Genomic DNA, 19,371 nt, shown 5'->3' with positions numbered 1-19,371 from the left:
GTGGCCAGTGCTCTGCCTGCTTGTCTCTCTGCCTCTGCTTCGTTCTCCCCTCTGCCAGTCTGCATTCTGCCCAGGCTGTTTCTAATGCTTTGAAACTTTGTCTTGTCTTGGTCTGGCCCTGCCACTACCAGGTAAGCTTTTATTTCAAGTGCTCAAACTATTTGTCTTTCCTAACTTAGCTCAGCCGTTTAGCTCCAGGCTAGCAGTCCTCAGGTGTGTAAGCCTTCCTCTTGTATCAGGGCTCCATGGATCGAGTTCTCCTACTTCCATACTCTGTGTCCAGGAAGGTCTTGCCTGCAACACAGAAGCTGGCCACCTTGAGTGGCTATTTCAATTCCTAACAACCCACTTCAAAACTAGTGGCTTAAGATGATCTCTATTTCTTTTTCCCCCTGATTCTGTGTGATTGACGGGCTCAGCCGCGTGGTTTTTCTGCTCCATGGGCTGTTGGTTGGCTCAGTCCCAGGGAGTTACTGTGCTGGGAGCTCAGCTGGGCCTGGAACATCAATCAGCTTCACCCACATGACTGGCATCTCATCTGGGGTGGCTGGGCTTTTCATGAAAAGTGATCTTAACTAACTTAAACTAACTAACTAACTTAAAGTAAGTTGATTATAGCCCAAGATGTCTCCAGATGAATGGCTGCCAAGCCAGCTCTCCCCATCCTGTACCACTCTGCCCTCAGAAACCCGACTGACAAGGAAATCCTGCAAGTAATTAGAGATTTGTTCTCTCAGGAGCATAAGACTTCTGCCAAAAATGAATCAATAAACCAGATGGTGTTGATCCCGGCATTGATCTTGATTTTCATTTTTATCAGAGGTGCAGTACTTACCTTAGAGGCTGGCATTTGTTTCCTTTCTGAAAATTAACTGCGATGGTCTGTGGACTTACCACATTTTCTTTTCTTAGAATTATTGACACTTACGTTTTAGTTATGTTATTTATTGTAGGTGATGTAGTGTGTTGCCAGTTTTCCTGAAAAGCTATAATTGACTGAAAGCCATTTCTCAATTTAGTGTGTGAAAACTCAGAGTGGTTCAGGAAACAGACGATTGTAGTGTTCATCATTAGGCAAGCTGCTCTTCCTGGTCCATTTAAAACACAGTAAAACCTCAAGCATTTGGATACCTCTCATGTGGAATTTGTGATTACTCAGCTAATGTTCGATTATGCACAAGGTGTGCTCAGAAGATTAATAAGACAAAAGAAGCGCTTACCTGTGCGCTGCTTTTCCTAATGTGTTCAGAGGTTCACGGCCTCCCCTCACTCTCCACTTCCTCTCCTCTGACCCTGGTCCCTCTCTGATCCCTGCCTTCTGTACTTACCTTGTGGCTTACTTCTGCTATCAGAGACTCCAGTGACTGCTCCTGAAACCCCCACCCCACCTCTGCCCCCAGAGCAACCGGCTCTGTATCGGGTCAGGCCCCTCTCCTGCTGCAGAGTGGACCTTAGCCCTCTCTAGGAGCAGGGGGAGATGCAGAGTCCAGACTTAGAAAACTCTGTGGTCTAGATGATAGACTACTGAACGATGGCTGGGCTCCAAGACTGTCATTTCCTAGGGTGATGGGTACTGGTTGGTGGAAAGCAGCATCCTTCTCCAGAGCCCCTCATACCTGCAAAAATCCTGTCCTGCCTTTCTGTCCAGGCCCAGCTCAGGCACCAGTCCCCCCGCCATGCTACCTGGGAGCACCCAACTCCCCATCTCAGCTGAAGAAAACAAAAATTGTTTCTGAAGAAGATGGAATTCCTTCTGAATTTAAATCAAATTGAATCTTATAATTGAAATTTAAAATTATTGACAGTCATACAATCATTGACAAATTAGGAGATGACTATAGATGTGATGAGAGCCCAGATGTGGGCAAAGCGTACGGGGAGGCTCCAGACTTGAGGGTAGTCCTCAGAAGGACCCACCATCCTTGCATAATCCAGGTGCTGCCCTGTACAATTGAAGCATCTCTTTGGATTAAGGAAAGAAATTCGAGGGCCAGGACCCATGTTGATAGTGTATTCTTTCCACTCTCACCTAGTACCCCATCCTCCCCAGTGACTCTGAACCCTGTGAGGTGGAGGCGGGGCAGAGGAAGGCACCCCTGCTGTGGTGAGAACAGTTCACCTGCAGCTTGCATTGCAGCCCCACCAAACACTAGAGGGGAAGCCACAGGACAGAAAAAATAATGACGCGCTCCGGCAGGCAGTTCTCACGTCCTGTTGCTCTAACTTGAGGTGATTCTGATGATCGGGGATCTTTTTTCATGTGTAAGGTTTATTGAGACATAAGCAGGAAGTAAGCCTGACCAAGCTGATTAATGTGCTAGGTCTCAGCCAGCCACAAAAGGCCTCTTGGAAGGGGGGTCATGGGAGGATAATGAGGGGGCGATTTGCAATCTGCAGCCAAGACTCCCAGGGCCCTCCCTGCTTTTGTTCACCCATTCCTCTTCAATGTGTCTGAATGGGACATCTGTATTTCTGTTTCCGTATTTAACCACAGGAAGAGTGAATTGTCTGCACAATTTGTTGATATGCTGAGTGCTTTAAAAATATAGTGGAAGTTCTACTTTGCTTGCATGCAACATGTGGGGTTCAACACACTGTCGTTGGGGGGTCCCACCGTTTAGTTTATCCAAAAGGAAAACAAAAAGCTGTGTGTGTTTCAGTGTCATTTGCTGTTTAGACTCTGCCTTGGGCAAGGTTCCTAATCTCCTTAAACTCAGTTTCCTCATTATAAAACAGGGATAGTAGCAGTATCTCCTCAGAATTAAGAGACTGTCATGGGATAATCTTTGTAAATGGCTTAATACAGTGCCTGGCAAAGCAATCACTCAATAAATAGTAACCAGTGCTCCCAGAAGGCTTTGCTGGTGTCTGTTCTTTCCTATTTTGTTTTTAACATATTGTAGGCTCTGTGGTTTCAAACTTAGGACCATAATTGCTTTCACAGCCCTTCTGAGCAAGTCTGAATTGTGGTTGTAAGAAATGTACTAAATCATTTCCACAGCATTCCTTTTTTAAAAGACTTTTATTTTTCTAGAGCAAATTTAGGTTCATATTAAAATTGACAAAGAGGTTCAGAGCCTTCCCATATCCTGCCCACACACATGCTTCACCTCCCCATTATCAGCTGCCACCAGAGTGGTGCATCTGTTACAGTGAGTGAACCTGCATAGACACATCATTGCTCAAAGACTATAGTTTATATTAGGATTCATTCTTGGTGTCTCACACTGAATTCGTTTGAACAAATCTATAATGACATATATCCACTGTACTTATTTTAATTAATTTATTTACCTATTCATTAATTTTGTGGTGCTGGGGATGGAACCCAGGGCTTTGTGCATGCTAAGCAAGTTGTTCTACCACAGGCCCGCACTCTTAGCCACCATTTTTAAAAATTTTATTTTTTATTGTATGTATTTAAGGTGTCCAACTTGATGTTTTTTATTATCTCTGTCATTGCAGTATCATGCAAAGTATTATCACTGATCTAAAACTCCTCTGTGCTCTGCCTATTCATCCCCCTAATCCCTGGTACCCACTGATCTGTAAACTGTCCCCATGGTTTTTACCATAGCATTCTTGAAGGAGGTTTGAGCATTTGGCCTGTGATTTTGAATGCTTATGAAATACATGACTGAAATGTAATCACTTGGTATGTGAGTCTCCTGTCGCCTGAAAGTGACTAACCACAAAATGTTTACGAAAAGGCACCATGTTTGTGACTGCCTGCCTTTAACCAGATAGATAACCAATGATGAAATGATAACTTTCTGGCCACCTGGCTTTCATTTCCTGTCATGAAATGTGTTTTAGGGCTCACAGGTTCAGTTCTCTGGTTTTAGTTGCAAAAGACAGTCCGCTGAGAGATAGGAGAAGCAGCCTAAACCTGCTGCCGTCCACTGAGGGAGTCCCCACAGCCTCTTGGAGGCTTGCAGGAAAGATAAAGCACAATGATTTAGTTTGGAAAATTAGATGCATACAAATCCAGTTGCCAAGCAAGGGCTGAGACGTGGGATGGGCTCAGCCTACTCAGCATGGTAGTCTGTGTTCCTGGTAGGCCTTAGAGCAGTCCCAGTGTTGGCCAGTCAGACTCATCTCTTTGAGAAGTGGATGGTATCAGTGAGGGTGCCTAATATCCGCTGTGTTTCTTGCTGTGTTCCCAGGTGGATAAGAAAGCCAGAAAGGAGGCAGCCTAGTCCATACTCACCTAGGTGAACCTTTACAGGTTGAAATCTTTGGCCCCAGAGCAACTCAGAAGTCAGTGTGGGCCCCAGACATGCAGAGGTCAAAATGAGACTCTGATGACTTACATTCCTGTTCACATCAGAACAAAAAGATCTGAGTACTTTTGTGCTTCCCTCAAACTCCCAAGTATACAGTATGAGTGTTCACTTCTTTCTCTTCCCTCCCATTATATGGGATTTGGAAAAAGTGTCTGCTGGCCCCCAGGGAATAGCAGGTGGCTGTCTTTGCTCTCTCTAGCTCCAAGCCATGCAGCCATTGCAAGGGCCAATTGTAGAGATCAGGGACAGCTATACTGGGTCACTCATCTCCATAGTAAGGCAGCTCTGTTTTCCTCTAATAGTTTGACAAAGGGGCTTTGAAAAAATTAACTGGAGTGTCTAATCCCTATTGTTTTACCTCTAGATTTGGATAAAAGCAGCAAACTGTGATTATTAATTTTGGTTCCAAAAACTATGTAGCACTAACAGATGTACTTTGAAGTATTTTTAATGTATTAAAAACTGAAGCTAAGTGCAGTGGCATATGCCTGTAATTCCAGCTACATGAGAAACTAAGGTAAAAGAACCTCAGGTTTGAGGCCAGCCTGGGCAACTCAGCAAGAACCTGTAGCAAAACAAAATTTTTCACAAAGGGCTGAAATATATGTAGCCCAGTGGTAGAGCACTTGTCTAGCATGTGTAAGGCCCTGGGTTCAAAGAACTGTAGTAGTACTGCAAAGAAACAAAAACAAACAAAAATAGGACATCTTTTATGGTCACACAGAAAGTTTGGTGACTAGCCAAGTGTTGAGTACAGCTGCGGCACCAGTTCTGGGGTTTGGCACATGCCATTGTGCATTTCCTGGCTGCTCCTGGCCTCTGATCCCATCCCAGGTAAGCCACAGGAACAGCCAAACTCAGCAAGAGCTATGGTGCAGCTTCTGCCATTAGAGACCTATTTTAAAGATTACTTCCTGGACCAAAGTGAGAACCTTCAGTATTTTGACCTAAGGTTGTGATAACCCTTTCAAGATGAAAACCAAATCAAGTAAGTTACAGAATTCAAAAACAGAATGTGTGAAACTGAATGAGGTTTGAGTTTTTCAACTGAAAATATTGCAAAGCCGGCTTGTAGAAAGAGTCTTCTAAACTAGTCACCCTGCGTCAGTGGGTGGCACTGTTTTAAATAGCTTGTGCTCTTTTGAAGTCTTTTGAAGCAGTGACATATGAACATTGCTACAGCAAACACCACCACAGACTTTACAATTGTCCTTTACCCATGATAGATGTCTTAACTCCAAGACATGTCAGACAAGTAGTTTTAGACACATGGAACAGAATAAAAGTGTAGCAGCTCCCCATGACTGCATGTGTTGCTTGTGGGATCCTTTGGTGTCACTTGCATAATGGCTGAATGCCTACCTGGTCTGTTGGAGACACCATCACAACTTGTCTGAGCTTGGGAAACATAAAATTCAACCAGATAAAGAACTCTGTTGTTGCCACATTAATTATCCCGCACCATCTGGGGATTTTTGTTTTAAATACTTTATCATCATGTGGTAGATCTAGAAACGCTGACATAGAAAGATTAACAAGACGTGGCTTCTGGTGAGTACAAGGAAACCAAAGAACAATGTCAATTACCTGATACCATTTACATAAAAAGTAAAATACCTATTTATAATATATGGACAGAGAAAGAGAAAGACAAAATATTGTTGGGGTGGCAGCTGTGGATATTAAAGAGGAGATTTTCACATTTTACTTTGGTTATATTCCTTCATCGAATGCTTAGTGATCCCTTATTGTATACCTAGCACTGTTTTAAACTTTGAAGATTCAGCAGTGATCAGGAAACATAAAAATTCCTGCTCTCACGGAGCTCACATTTAAAGAGAGAGACAGACACTGAACAAAACAACAGAGTATGTCAGATTGTACCATGTGTTGTGAAAAACAAAGCAAGAAAGGGGAAAGGAGAACGGTGGGCAGAGGGTGGAAGTTCTAATTTTAAATAGAGTTGTGTCAAGGTAGGTGCCACTGTAAAGGGAATTTCGAAGTCAGGACATAAAGGAAGTATGGGAGTGAGCCTTGTGCATTTTTAGACAAGAGCCTTCCCTTCAGAGGGAGCAGTGAGTGCACAGACCTTGAGGTTTACCTAGAGAGAACCTGCTGAATTTGAGGAACACTGAGGAGCCCATATAATGAAGGCTGAACAAGGCAAAGAGATGTTGGGAATGAGGACGATTGTGAGGTAGGCCATCTGGGCCCTGGGCAAGAACTTTGCCACTCACTGAGTTACTTGGAGAGCCACTGAAGAGTTTTAAGAAGAGGGAAAGGTATGTTCTGACTATGTTTCAATGGAAACTTTCCAGCTGTCATGTTAAGGAAGACCAGTCAGGAGGGTACTATCATAAACCCAAGGAAAGATTATAGTGTCTTTGGCTGTGTTGATGGCAGTGAGGGTAATAAGTGGTGGTAACCTGAATATATATGTTTTGAAGACTGGGACAATAGGAACTACTGATAGGTGGGATGGAGGATAGAAGAGAAAGAAAGGAGTCAGTGATGATATTTTGATCCAAGTGACTGCAAGAATGGAATTTTCCACAATCTCTTCCAGAAGACAAAGGCAGAGTGGATACTTTGTAACTCATTCTACAAGGCCAGCATTACACTAATACCAAAACCAGACAAAGACATTATAAGAGAAAAAAATTGCAGACCAGTGTCTCCCAGGAACATGGATGTAAAAATCCTCAAAAAATTAACAATAGTAATCAACATATATAAAAAGAATCATATATCACAATCAGGTATGCAAGGTTGATTCAACTTTCAAAAATTGATTAGTGTAACCCATTACATCAACAGGCTAAAGAAAATAACCTCATGGTTATAACTAGACACAGAAAAAGTATGTGACAAAATCCAACACCCATTCATGTTGAAAACTCTCAGAAAATAAGGAATAGAAGGGAACTTCCTCAACTTGATAAGGTCTGTCTACAAAAATTGTGAAGCTAACATCATAGTTAATGTAAGAAACTCAAAGTTTCCCACTAACATCAAGAACAAAGCAAGGATATCCCCTCTCACCATTCACCACTTCTGTGAAGACTTTTCGTGAGTGAAGCTATAGATCTCTGACAAAAGATACAAAGAAAGTAAATACATGGAGAAGTATTCCATGTTCATGGATATGAAGACTCAATATTATCAAGATGGCAGTTCTTCCCAACTTGATTTATTCATTCATTGCAATTCCAATCAAAAGCCCAGTGAGTTATTTTACAGCTCTTGACAAACCGATTCATATGTAGAGGCAAAAGACCCAAACTATTGCAGGAAAAGAACAGTCTTTTCAACAAATGGTGCTGGGACAACTGGATATCCACACACTAAAGGCTGAATCTAGCACAGACCTTACACCTTTCTCAAGAATTAACTCAAAAGGATCATAGATCTAAAGGCAAAATAGAAAATTATAGAACTAGAAGATAACATAAAGGTATGGCAATGACTTTTTTAGATGTACCACTAAAACCACAATCCAGGAAGGAAAGAATTGATTAATTTGACTTCATTGTGCTGTTTTTTGAAACAGTGGATTTTGTTTGTTATCAACTCAATATGATCAAGTAAATTGACTTAAAATGTGGATTAAAAGGTACAAAATGAATTCTTACTGATACATGCTTTTTATAACCACTAAAATACAATTTCTGTTGCACAATACAAAAAAAAAAAGCTAAAAACTTCTTCTCTGTTAAAAACAATATTAAGATAATGGGAAGAGAAGCCACAGATTGGGAGAAAATATTTTTAAGACACCTATGATAAAGAACTGCTTTCCAAAATATACGAAGTTTCTCAGAACTTAACAATAAGGAAACAAACAACCTGATTTAAAAAATGGGCAAAAATCTGAACAGACACTTCACTACAAGATATATTATGAAAGTAAACATGAAAATAATGTTCAACATCATAGTCATGAGAGAATTGCAAATTAAGACACAGTGAGTTACCACTGCCCACCTGTTAAAATGGCCAAAATCCCAAACACTGACCACAGCAGAATGTAGGGGACAGGAACTGTCATTCAAATGCTGGTTGGTATATAAAATGGTAGACACTTGGGAAGGTACTTTGGCAGTTTCTCAAAAACTTAGCATATTCTTACCATATGACAGCAGCAATCACACTCCTTGGTATTTACCCAAATGAGTTGAAAAGCTTATGTTCAAACAAACACATACATTGCAGCTTTCTTTATAACTGCCAAATTTGGAAGTCACAGAGATGTCTGTCAGTAGGTGAATGAATAAACTGTAGTACGTTGGACAAAGGAATATTATTCAGTGCTGAAAATAAATGAGCTATCAACCTATAAAAAGACATGGTGGAACCTTAAGGCCACATTACTAAAGTGAAAGAGGCCAATCTGAATAGACTGCAAACTGTATGATTCCAACTGTGGAACATTCTGGAAAAGAAAAAAAAAACTGCAGAGACAGTAGAAAGATATAGCAGTAGACAGGGGTTTGGGTTGAAGAGGTGTGGGAGGGAGCACTCAGCAGAATGTAGAGGATTATCAGAGCAAGAAAATTACTCTGTTACCATAATAGTAGCTACACATCATCATACATTTGTGCAGATCTTCACAACACCACGTGAGAACCCTCACTTAAACAATAGACTGACTGACACTGATGCATGGTTGTGGGGTCACTGAGGAGAACCAACTTGCCACTGTGGCGTGGGACGTCAGTGCTCCCAGAGGTGCGTGTTGTGGGAACGGGTGGTATACGGAAACTCTGGGCTTTCTGCTCTCTTCTGCTGTGAACCTGAAGCTGCTCTAAATATAAAGCTTATGAATTTAAAAAATAATACTTGGGATTTTAAAACACAAATGAACTAGGTAGTTACACTCTACTAAAACTGTGCGTATGTATGTGCCAATTTTGCTTGTGAAGGCAAATAAGCCCTCTCATAAGAAAGTTTATTCCCGACACAATGCGCAGTATTATGAAGGCCTCATAACTAGTAAAGGTTCAACACGTGAGTTCAGTTACAAGGAGGAATGAATAAACTCAGCACTGGAACATCTATTCATAGTCACTAATTAAAGGTCTGTGTAAAGCAGGAAAATCATGAATGGTAAGTGGTAAGCAACAAACCACTCTGTGGATTTGGGCCTCATGGTGGTTTAAAATTGCTCTGCAATTTGGTCTCACCAGTGAGTGAAAATTTGATTACAGTCTAGTTGCCTGCCAAGGTAAGGGCTTACCCGTCACCCTCTGCAGCTGGCCTCAAGCTCTGGTCGTACAGGCTACTTTAAAAGAGCTGCACTTGGGAGGCAGTTAGTAAGAGGGGAAAAAAAAAAGGAATGGAGAAAGAAGTGTGATAAAGAAAATGTCAACTATAAAGAAAAAAGAAGGGAATAAATCGAGGGCCTGAGGAGAAGGGGGAAAAGCCATAAGCAAGGAGAGTAAAAGAAAAGGAAAGGTCATAGTGTGAGTAGAAAGAAGTGCTAGTGGAAAGCAGGTCAAATTCGAAAGGAAAATAGAAGAAGAAAGCAAAATAGAAGGGGTGGAACCTGCAGCAGGAGCACCACAGGTCTGTCCCCCATCACGACCCTGGAGACCTTGGCCGATACCTCAGCCCAGAGGTGCTCAACCAGGGCAGCTCACAGTGCGCCCTCCCACCAGGAGACAGCTAGCAAAGACCGCAGACATCCTCCGTGGTCCCAGTGGAGGGAGGCCACTGCTACCTGGTGAGTCAAGGGTGCTGCTTACTATCCTGAGATGCACAGCACAGCTCTCGCCTGCCCCCGAAGAACCCTCTGGCCCCAGCTGAAGTGATGAGGCTGACAATCTGCATTGGCCCAATCGTCAGCCCACATTCTATGCTCCCAATGATTGTGCTTCTCATCTGTCCACCTTTTTTCTGACCTGTGTACGTGTCGGCCTAAATCCATGTCAATAGTCAGACCTCATAAGAAACTAACATCGGGCTAAGAACGCATATCCAGCACAGAGGATCCTCCCTGTGTTCTTTGTTAGCCGATGCTGCGAGAGTCTGCCCTGGGCCCACCGCTGCCAGCACTCTTAGAGGCTGTGTGGGCTCCAAGGCCAGTCTCCACACATTAGTGGCTGTTGGAGTGAGGGGCTGGAGGGGAAGCGGGGGGATGTGACTGGAGAGTCATGGTACAGGGAGATCTTGGCACCGATAGCCTCCTGTGTCTCGGTTGCAGTGGTGGTTACCTGCCATAGAGCCGAGCAGATCTGTGGGCTCATCCCACCAATGTCAGGTGTAACCACCTGGGGAAATTTGGGAAAGAAAAATATAAGACTCCTCTCTACTGGTTTTGAATCCTTCCGTAAATTGGTACTTATTTCAGAATAAAAAAAGTTTTTTTTGTTTTTTTTTAAACCTTTTTAAAAAGGGGTAGGCAGCACCTGTGATCCTAGCTCCTCCAATGACTGAGACAGAAGGGTCACAAATTCAAGGCCAACCTGGAAAAACAACCAGCCGTGGGGGCAGGGGGTGTACCTCAGTGGCAGAGCACTAACCTAGCATTTGGGAGGCCCTGGGTTCAATTCCAGTACTGTAGACGGCAACAAGATTGTCCAAACAACAAAAGACATGATTTTAACTGGGATAGACAGGAATACTGTGCCGCACACACAGCTCTGTTCAGATTTCCAAGTGGAAAGACCGGAAAAGTCAGTGTGCTCTTGGAGTGTGGTCTTGAAACTGGGAAAACACACTTGATTTTGTATTAAAAGTGACCAATTCGGATGCAGTGCCAATAGGAAATAAATATGCCGTCTCATGGAATCAAAATTCTCTTTCAGCAGAAGATTTATATTGTAAAGTCTTAACAGAAAGTTATGTCATATCTAATACTACTCAATTACGTGTTTCATTACAGGGACAAGCAGATCTTTTGAAATATGCAAAGAACGAGACTTTGGAGAACCTGAAACAAATCCATTATGCTGCTGTTTCATGTGGACTGAATAAACCAGGCACTGAAAACATGGAGGTTCAGAAGCCACGCCGGAGCCTGGAAGTCATACCCGAAAAAGCAAATGATGAAACTGGAGAATGAGGAAACTGCCTGTCAGTCATTACGGAGTTTATAACTCTAGGACCAGTCCTAGTCAAATGAGACATTGGCTTTGCACTCACTCATGAGAATAATATTTGGGATTTTGAAGCACAACTGGAATAGCTAATTACAGTCTATTAAAACTGTGAATGTATGTAGCAATCTTATGTGTGAAGGAAAATAAACTCTTTAACAAGAAATTATATCCCTGGCCAAAATATGCTATATTTGTATACAAAAACCTCCTAATTCAGTTCCAGTGTGAAGAACAGATTGTTCCCTCTAGTTCTTTTGAGAAACATTTTCCTAAGTGAAAACAATTTCTTCAAATGGGAATGGATTGGATTGTCAAATTAGTATTTATTGGTGAAGAAAACCCTAATCTATGCTTTTTACTTATGTGTGGTTGCCAGAGTCTCTGGGTTATAGATGCTTTGGGTAGCATGCTTGCTGAGCCATAATTACTAAAGAGAATGTAAGTGGGCAGGTCCCCTGAATCCCCAGGAACCCGGGAGAGCCACCAAGGACCTGGAACCTACACTTGGACTGAAGCTCCCTGTTTGAAGACGCGTTGTGGCAGCACTTGGGTAGACCAATGATGCTAATCTGAAAGTGACACATTGTAAATAGTTTCTCCTTGTATGAAGTAGTGTTCACATTAAAGAGATGTTTTATGATATTTCTCCAATAGCAGTACCTGCTTTTAATGAGACTTTTAAAATTTCTGGTTCAAAACTGTCTTCTTGAGTAGCCACTTTGTTGTCGGATGACTAGCTATGTGCTAAAAATAAGTTGCTTGTCTGGCTTGACTGTGCTTTTAGTAGGGTTTCAACAGCATGGGGCAGTGGCAGCTGACTGTAAAGTGAACCCGGACCCCTATAGCTGTCCCTGTACTGACCCTGGATTAACCCCCTAGTGAAGGACACCTCAAAATCAGTCAAATAGTAAGTTGAATGCAGCCACAGAGCCTGGAGCTGATAGAGCCTTCCTACAGGTCTGCAGGGTACAAATCCCCAGAAAGTCTTATTTCTCCTTCACCTATGAAGGATACTTCTTCACCAGCTGAGATTTTAATCCAAGTTTTTATTTTCAAAACCAGTGAGACTTCACGCTAGTTTCACAGCAACCTAATTACTGTTTCTCCCAAACCAAAATTGCTTTCAAATCTGGAAGACTAAAAGTTCTAAATATTCATTGGCCCCTTCTTACTGTTCAGTGATTCAGGTATGTGACCCAGGTACCATCCTTCTCTGGGTGTCTCATTATTATGTTTCCTCAAGGTTAGGAGATACCCAGGCAGGATAGTTCATCGTTACTTAGATAGTTCACCGTTACTTAGATAATAGCCCTACACACACCAGCTAACTGGAAATGTGCTCTTGGCTTGGAAATGAGCTCAGAGGGAAAAAAATAGAGAGAAAATAGCAGAAACTAAACAGGATTTATAGAATAAGAAATAAAATGACAACAGATTTTCTGTAGCAATCCTTGAATATTGGTTAGTAGCAATATTCAATTTAAAGAGAATATCCAGAAATCATAAAAATCATTAAAAATGATTTAAAATATAGTGAAATTGAAAATATGGCTACATTTACTATGATGACAGGTATTATCTAATACATGGGTTGAATGATAGCAAGACACATGAAATTTATTGTAGGTTTATACAAGTCTAGAAGCAGGGACTTTGGAACTGAAGGAGTCAGTGAGATCATTCAGTCTTCTCCAGATGCAGAAGTTGCAGGTAGAAAAATAAGATGCACTGTCTGATGTCACAAACTCTGTGAGGGTTCCTGTTCCAGCTGGATTTAGCCTGGGGCTGGCTCCCCTTTTCCATGCTAAAGAGGTTCACCTTGTTTTGACCTGTCTCTTCAAAGGCGTGGGCTCCATGATGAGAAGTAGTCAGTGGCACGAGGGGGGGGGGGTACCCCAGGCTGCAGTACACCTCCTCTTAATCTAGATCCTGTCCCAGTGAATGCACCACCTGCCAGGGAAGAAGAGGACCCACATGGGCAGAGCAGGAATTCACGGCTAATTGAGCTCTTCTGCTCCCTTTTCCTTTTTCAAGTGGAAGCAGAAAGCATTGATCAAACTGACCAAGGCCACAGTTCTGATTTATGGGCCTTTATAAAAACAGTTTTCTCTTGCAAAGGACTGACTGGCCCACCCTGGATTGAACCTGGGGAGGCTTTATAATAACCCTGCTGATCAAGTGAAGGTGAGATTCCTGCTCCTGGGTTTCCTCAGTTGAGAAAAAGGGTGGTATGCTGGCTTACTTCCAAATCATCTACCATCCTTAAATGGGGAACACCCATGTGAGAGACTGGAGATGCAGATAATTCCCTGTGCACTTGGCTAGTGTGTACACTGATCACACTGCACACATACTCGCACACACACACACACATACACTGTGCATCACTCCCAATTAGGGGGGGATAAATGATTATAAGTAGCATGGAAACAACTGGTAAATCTGTTGAGGCCACAGGAAAATGAAGAGTTGGACAAAAATGTGCAGAAACTGGCAAACACCTGGTCAGTTCCCTGGGAAATAAAAAGTCCCATGAGCAACATATAAATCGAGCCAGTGTTGGGTTTCCAGCAGTCATGTTGATATCAGGCCCACGGAGCAAATCCTGAGGCATCTCTGAGCATACTAAGTACATCCTGCCTCCTCTGCGCATGCTTATTAAATTTATCCTCTCAGCGATGTAAGCCGTAGCAGGTGTTGGTCTATTTTCTGCTTTTAGCAGCTGTGGCTTCTGAATTGTGGGAAAGAAGTCATCTGAACCCACATGCTTACCTCCTTCAGGGCAGTGTGATCCAGGGCCAGGGCATGGGATGGAGTTCCTCTTGGGCTGGGTGTTACAAATACCCTAGGGAAGTTGCCCTTCTTCACCTGCACAGAGTTGGGCTGTCCAACCCTGAATGGAAAAAGCCATCCAGCTTGCAAAGGTTTCCATAAGCCATCTTCATTATGAGGCCTCATTTAGTATGTTGACATACTCTGAATTTGTTGAAACTTTAATCAACTGTTGCATTTACAATGCAAAGTTTCCTGGGGCCACTGCATAGCTCTGCTTTACCCATCATCCAACAAGTGACGATGCCAAGGTGGGTAGATCTACCTGCTACCATGTAGAGTGGTGGCTCATGTTTTGACTGTGTTGAGCAGAGTGAGTTGGGAGAATTTTCTATTGGTTGTTTGACAGTGAGACTCTTTGTTGGGCTTGTGTGCCAAGGACTGTGTTCAGGACACCTAGCATATATCGTTTTGCTGTGATCAGGATCTGAAATGTCCCCAAAGGCCCATGTGTTTTAATCCCAGCTTGACACTTGGAAGGTGGAGGTGCCCAGGGGAGGTCATCAGGTCACTGGGGGCATGCCCTTGAAGGAGCCTTCTCTTTTCTTTGCTGCCTAGCTGCCATGAGGTGAACAAGTTTCTCTCGCCATGATGTCCTGCCTCCCCATAGGCTGAAAAACAATAGAACAACAAACCATGGACCAAAACCTCTAAAACTATGAGCTAACATAAACTTTTCCCCTTTTTAAGTTGATTACCTCAAGTATTTTGTTACAGTGATACAAATCTAACTGAGGCACATTTCATCCTCAACAACTGGCAAGGTATTTATCCATTATCGTAAGTGAAGGAATGAAGACTTTAGAGAGGTCCTTTAACTTGACCAAGGTCATGCTCAACTCAGCTTTTGAACCCAGATCTACCTACAATCCTACATCCCAAGGACTGTGCTATACTCATTTGAATTCCAAATACACACTTGATCTCTAAACTACAAGCTGGATACTGTCTTGTCAAGAAGAGTAAAGGCAGTTGGCATTTTATTCTTCTTTTGTGCTGAATGTGAGCTCCTTAGGAGATTTATCCACTCTGATTTCGTGAGCTTGTTTTTAACACCAGGGATTCACTCAACAAACACAGACATGGTCCCAACCCCCATGGAGCTCACAGTGTGGCTGGGAATAGAGACATTCATCCAAATAATTACAGAGACAAAGATACAATTAAAAGCCATGGGAGGTGCTGTCAAGAGGCCGCTGGAGGACCTGCTAGCTGAGCACGGAGGCGAGTGCTCTCAGCCCACCTTGCTTCTGTAACTGAAGAAGGATTTTTCAAATGCTTCTTTCCCTTGCAGGGTTCCTGTGAGGACAGAATGGCTTGGTGGTTGCTCTTGGTGGAAGTGCTTGGAGTAGTGCCTGACTCTGGTCGCCTCCTGTTATTAACATCCACTGTGACTGAAAAGTGGGGCTCGGACAGAGTTTAATGGGGGACCTCACCTCTCTGGGGAAGACAGATCATCTACTGCTCTGTAACTCAACCCCCCAAACCTAAAACAGTCACGTATTATCTCCCATGTCTCTGTGTGCTGACCGGGCTCATCTTGTGGGGTTTTTGCTTGGGTGGTTGGTTTTTCAGTGCTGGGGATTAGAACTCAGGGCCTCCACATGCTGGACAAGTGCTCTACCACTGAGCTCTACCCAGTCCTTCCTTGTGGCTCTTTTTTTTTTGGGGGGGGGGTCTGTCAAAGCTGGGGTTTCAGCCATCTGTCTGGATTAGACATGGCAGATGGCTCATTCACAGGGCAGGGAGCTCAGCAGGGCTGTGGACCTCATTGCACGCGGTCTCCCACATGACTTAGACTTCTCCCTGGGTTCCAGGAGGGACTGTCCCCGGACTGAGCATTCCCAAAGACCCACATGGAAGCTGCTGGTCCTCTTGAGGCTCACTGAAACTATTCTCCAAAGCTGCAGCATGTCGTCTCTGCAGCGTGCTGTTCAAACGAAGTCCTGCCCAGGGCCAAGGTGGTGGAGAATTTGACTCCTTTTCTTGACAGGGACAGAAGTGGACATGGGAGAGCAGAGGTTATTAAGGCCATCTTTGGAACACACAAGCTACCACAGAAAGTTCCCTAAGAACTGAGCGAGACCTGAAATCAAAAGCACCCTCCCTACCTGCTCCCCAGCCCAAAGGAAAGGCTCAGAAGAGTGTGAGCAAGGCAGGCCATGTACACTGAGAAATCAGCCTCCTGCAAGACCCAGGTACAGACAGGCGCAGCATCCCGGGCACCTGCCAGGGGGTCAGTGAGAGGGAAAGGGAGAGAAAGGGTGTAGAACAAGTGCTGTGGAGGGCTGCTTAGGCCTTGTGGGGAATTTGCTCTTTTCCTAAAAGGGTGGTGCCACTTAGTTTCATTATATTTAATCCTCCTTTTATTGATTTTAATTTCAAAAACAGCCATGTTCATTGTTACCAAAAAAGTCCAATTAAAGGTAATTTAAGGTAAATTAATTTAAAGGTGAATTAAGAAGTGCAGGTGCCCTCACAGTGCCCATCTCTCGGACCCCACCAACAAACACTACCTCCTTTCTCTGAAGTTCCCACTGTCAGCACCTGTCAGGGAGAGCTAAAACTCTTCAAGGACCCGAGCAGCCACATCAGGTGTTAAGGGGCTGAGTACAGAAAGCAATGGCTAGGAATTCAGTTTTACCAACTGGAATGATTTTTTAATGTTGTCAAAGCCACAGGTGTTAAGAAATAGGCAGGATTAACAACTTGACAACATTCAAGTCTATTGGAATAGGTTAAAATGAGTATTTCCTCTTTAGAAATATTTTTTAAAGCCTCACACAAAACTTTAACCCAAAATCATTGTCAAATTCCTTTGAGAATAGACTCTTGTGGGCACTGAGGTGCCAGGAGGGGCGAGCCTTCTGAAAATGTAACAGGACCCGATATAGATAATAAATATTTGAGCTGGGTGTGATGGTGTACGCCTGTAATCCACGTGACTCTGGAGGCTGAGGCAGGAGGATCTCGAGTTCAAAGTCAGCTTCAGCAAAAGTGAGACACTAAGCAACTCAGTGAGACCCTGGCTCTAAATAAAATACAAAATAGGGCTGGGGATGTGACTCAGTGATTGAGTGCCCCTGAGTTCAATCCCTAGTACCCTAAATAAATAAATATTTGAGGCATAAAGGAGGAACAAGATGAAGAGTAAAACCTCCCCCATCTCCTCAAGATTCAGTACTAAGAGCTTCCCTTGCTCAGTCTTCTCTAGTTTTGATTCTCCTGATAATTTTCTCCCAAATTCTAGGCCTGTGATGTCCTACAGAACTCTCTATAAAACATCTGCATCTGTGCGGTCCAATAGGATGGTCCCTAACCCCGTAGGGCCACAGATTGAAATTCTAGTTAATAAAAATGTAATGAAATAAGAAATTCAGCTCCTCGCTCACACTAGCCACATTTCAATAAGTCAGTAGCCGCACGTGGCTAGTGGCTACCGGAAGCGACAGAATGCAGCAGAGGATGTGCCTCCATTCTGGAGAAGATTTGGAAGGGAGCTAGGCTGCGAGTCCCCTTCCGCTCTCAACTCGGAGGGGAGGCAGCAAGTCCGAGCTGAACTGAGGGGTGAGTGACAAAATCAATGCCCTCAGACTCGATGTTACGTAGTCGGAGACCTGGAGAGACTGGAAGATAGGTGACCAGAGGAGAAAACAAAACTCAGAGTGCCCTGACCTGAACCTGTGGGTGGGGAGGGCCACAGAGAGAGAGAAAGGGAGGGAGCGAGTGTTCTAGTAATCCCACCCACTTAAAAACTGTCGGAATAACAGACAGTTTAAAAGGCAGACTGTTCCTTAAAACAGCACAAACTGCCTAAAACCAAATCAGGAAAAGAAATCTGAGTGGGAGATGGGGGCAGGGGGTGGTGTGGAGAGGCCATCTTGTGGAGCCCACAGCTGACCAGCCACCCTCTTAGATCATCATGGCTTCTTCCCACACCCAAACAGCTGCACATGAAACCAGAGGGAAGCACCCTGCAGTGGGTCCTCCTAAGAATCCAGCCAGAAAGAACTTCTACAAGGACCCCCTACTACTAGCCATCAACCCCCAAACTCCGCCTACCCACCACCCTGCACCGTGAACAAGGGCAGGGAATGGTCTGGAGGGGATTGGGACCAGGGAAATGCAGCAAGCCCAGCTCAGCCTCTGCCACCCAGGCAAGGGCTGCCTCTATGCAGGCAGCATCTGCTCCCTCAACTCAGACCGAGGCCACCATTAAGCAGCTTTGGCCTCGAACAAAGGAAAGTGAATTCATCAGGCCCCAACCACTGGCACTTGGGGGAGGCACCAGGGAAAGCCTGGGGATAGACCCTGTACCAGAGGGGAGCTGCCTGAATATTCACGGACATACAGATCCAGTGGGAAATTGCCAGAGGCTACGCAGCAGAAAGGGGCAGACACCAGCCTGAATAGGTGCACAGTCTGCACTGTGATAGCAACTGGCAAGCAACAGGGCACTGTTTAGATACTTGAAGAACCTTGCACCAGACTTATTAAGCAGAGGAGATCAACCCCACCATTCACAACCCAGGGCAGTGGAAACTAGAGTCAGGTGACCACCAGAGACCCTTCACTACAGCACCTCAGAGAGCAGACGCAGCAGGGAGAACACTACTGCACCACACCTTAGAAAACCCACAACCAGCGTTCCTGCACATCCAGACAGCCACCAGGTTCTTCACTACCATGAAGAGGATCCAAGAGAGAGGAACAGATACACCAGTGACCCACAGCAAACAGGGGCACTTCCGAGCCTGCATCCTGAATTTCCACATTAGATTCAACCAAGTCAAAACACTGTACCCTCTGAGCAGACAGCTACAGGCCCCAGAACTGACAAACCAGAAGCTACTGGTAGGAGGTTCATAAACAACTAGGGAATTGGCTCCTCTACCCCTGCAACTTAGGAGAGACCCACAGCCAAAGATTTGGACATCTGCTAAATGTCCAAACCCCAGTGAAATCCAAACCAAGACTCAACAAGGATTTTCGTCACCTTGACATGGTACACTATAAACAATTCTAATGTCAACTTTGATCACATAAAGAACTCCCTAATTTGTATGGTAATTGTTAACCAAGTAGCCAACATTGTACCTCCAACCCATTTGAATGTACTTCATTTAATGGTTTAAAGCATTAATTGGAATCAA

At 43.9% G+C, this 19,371-nt stretch overlaps 1 protein-coding gene across 4 annotated transcripts in view; it reads left to right on the top strand.

Moving 5' to 3' along the window:
• The window catches only part of Plcl2 (phospholipase C like 2), a 180,381-nt gene extending 168,344 nt beyond the window's left edge, over positions 1 to 12,037 (top strand). For all 4 annotated transcript variants that reach the window (XM_047531662.1, XM_047531661.1, XM_047531663.1 and 1 more), the window contains exon 7: positions 11,170 to 12,037. In XM_047531662.1, coding sequence (XP_047387618.1) covers positions 11,170 to 11,349 — 180 coding nt within the window. In that variant the 3' untranslated portion in view covers positions 11,350 to 12,037. The remainder of the gene's footprint in view (positions 1 to 11,169) is intronic.
• The last annotated feature ends 7,334 nt before the right edge of the window (positions 12,038 to 19,371 follow it).

This window comes from Sciurus carolinensis, chromosome 17 (assembly GCF_902686445.1).
Source record: "Sciurus carolinensis chromosome 17, mSciCar1.2, whole genome shotgun sequence".
Lineage (NCBI taxonomy): Eukaryota > Metazoa > Chordata > Mammalia > Rodentia > Sciuridae > Sciurus > Sciurus carolinensis.
Note: the sequence above shows the minus strand (reverse complement) of the source record. Positions and strands in the feature narration are given on the sequence as shown.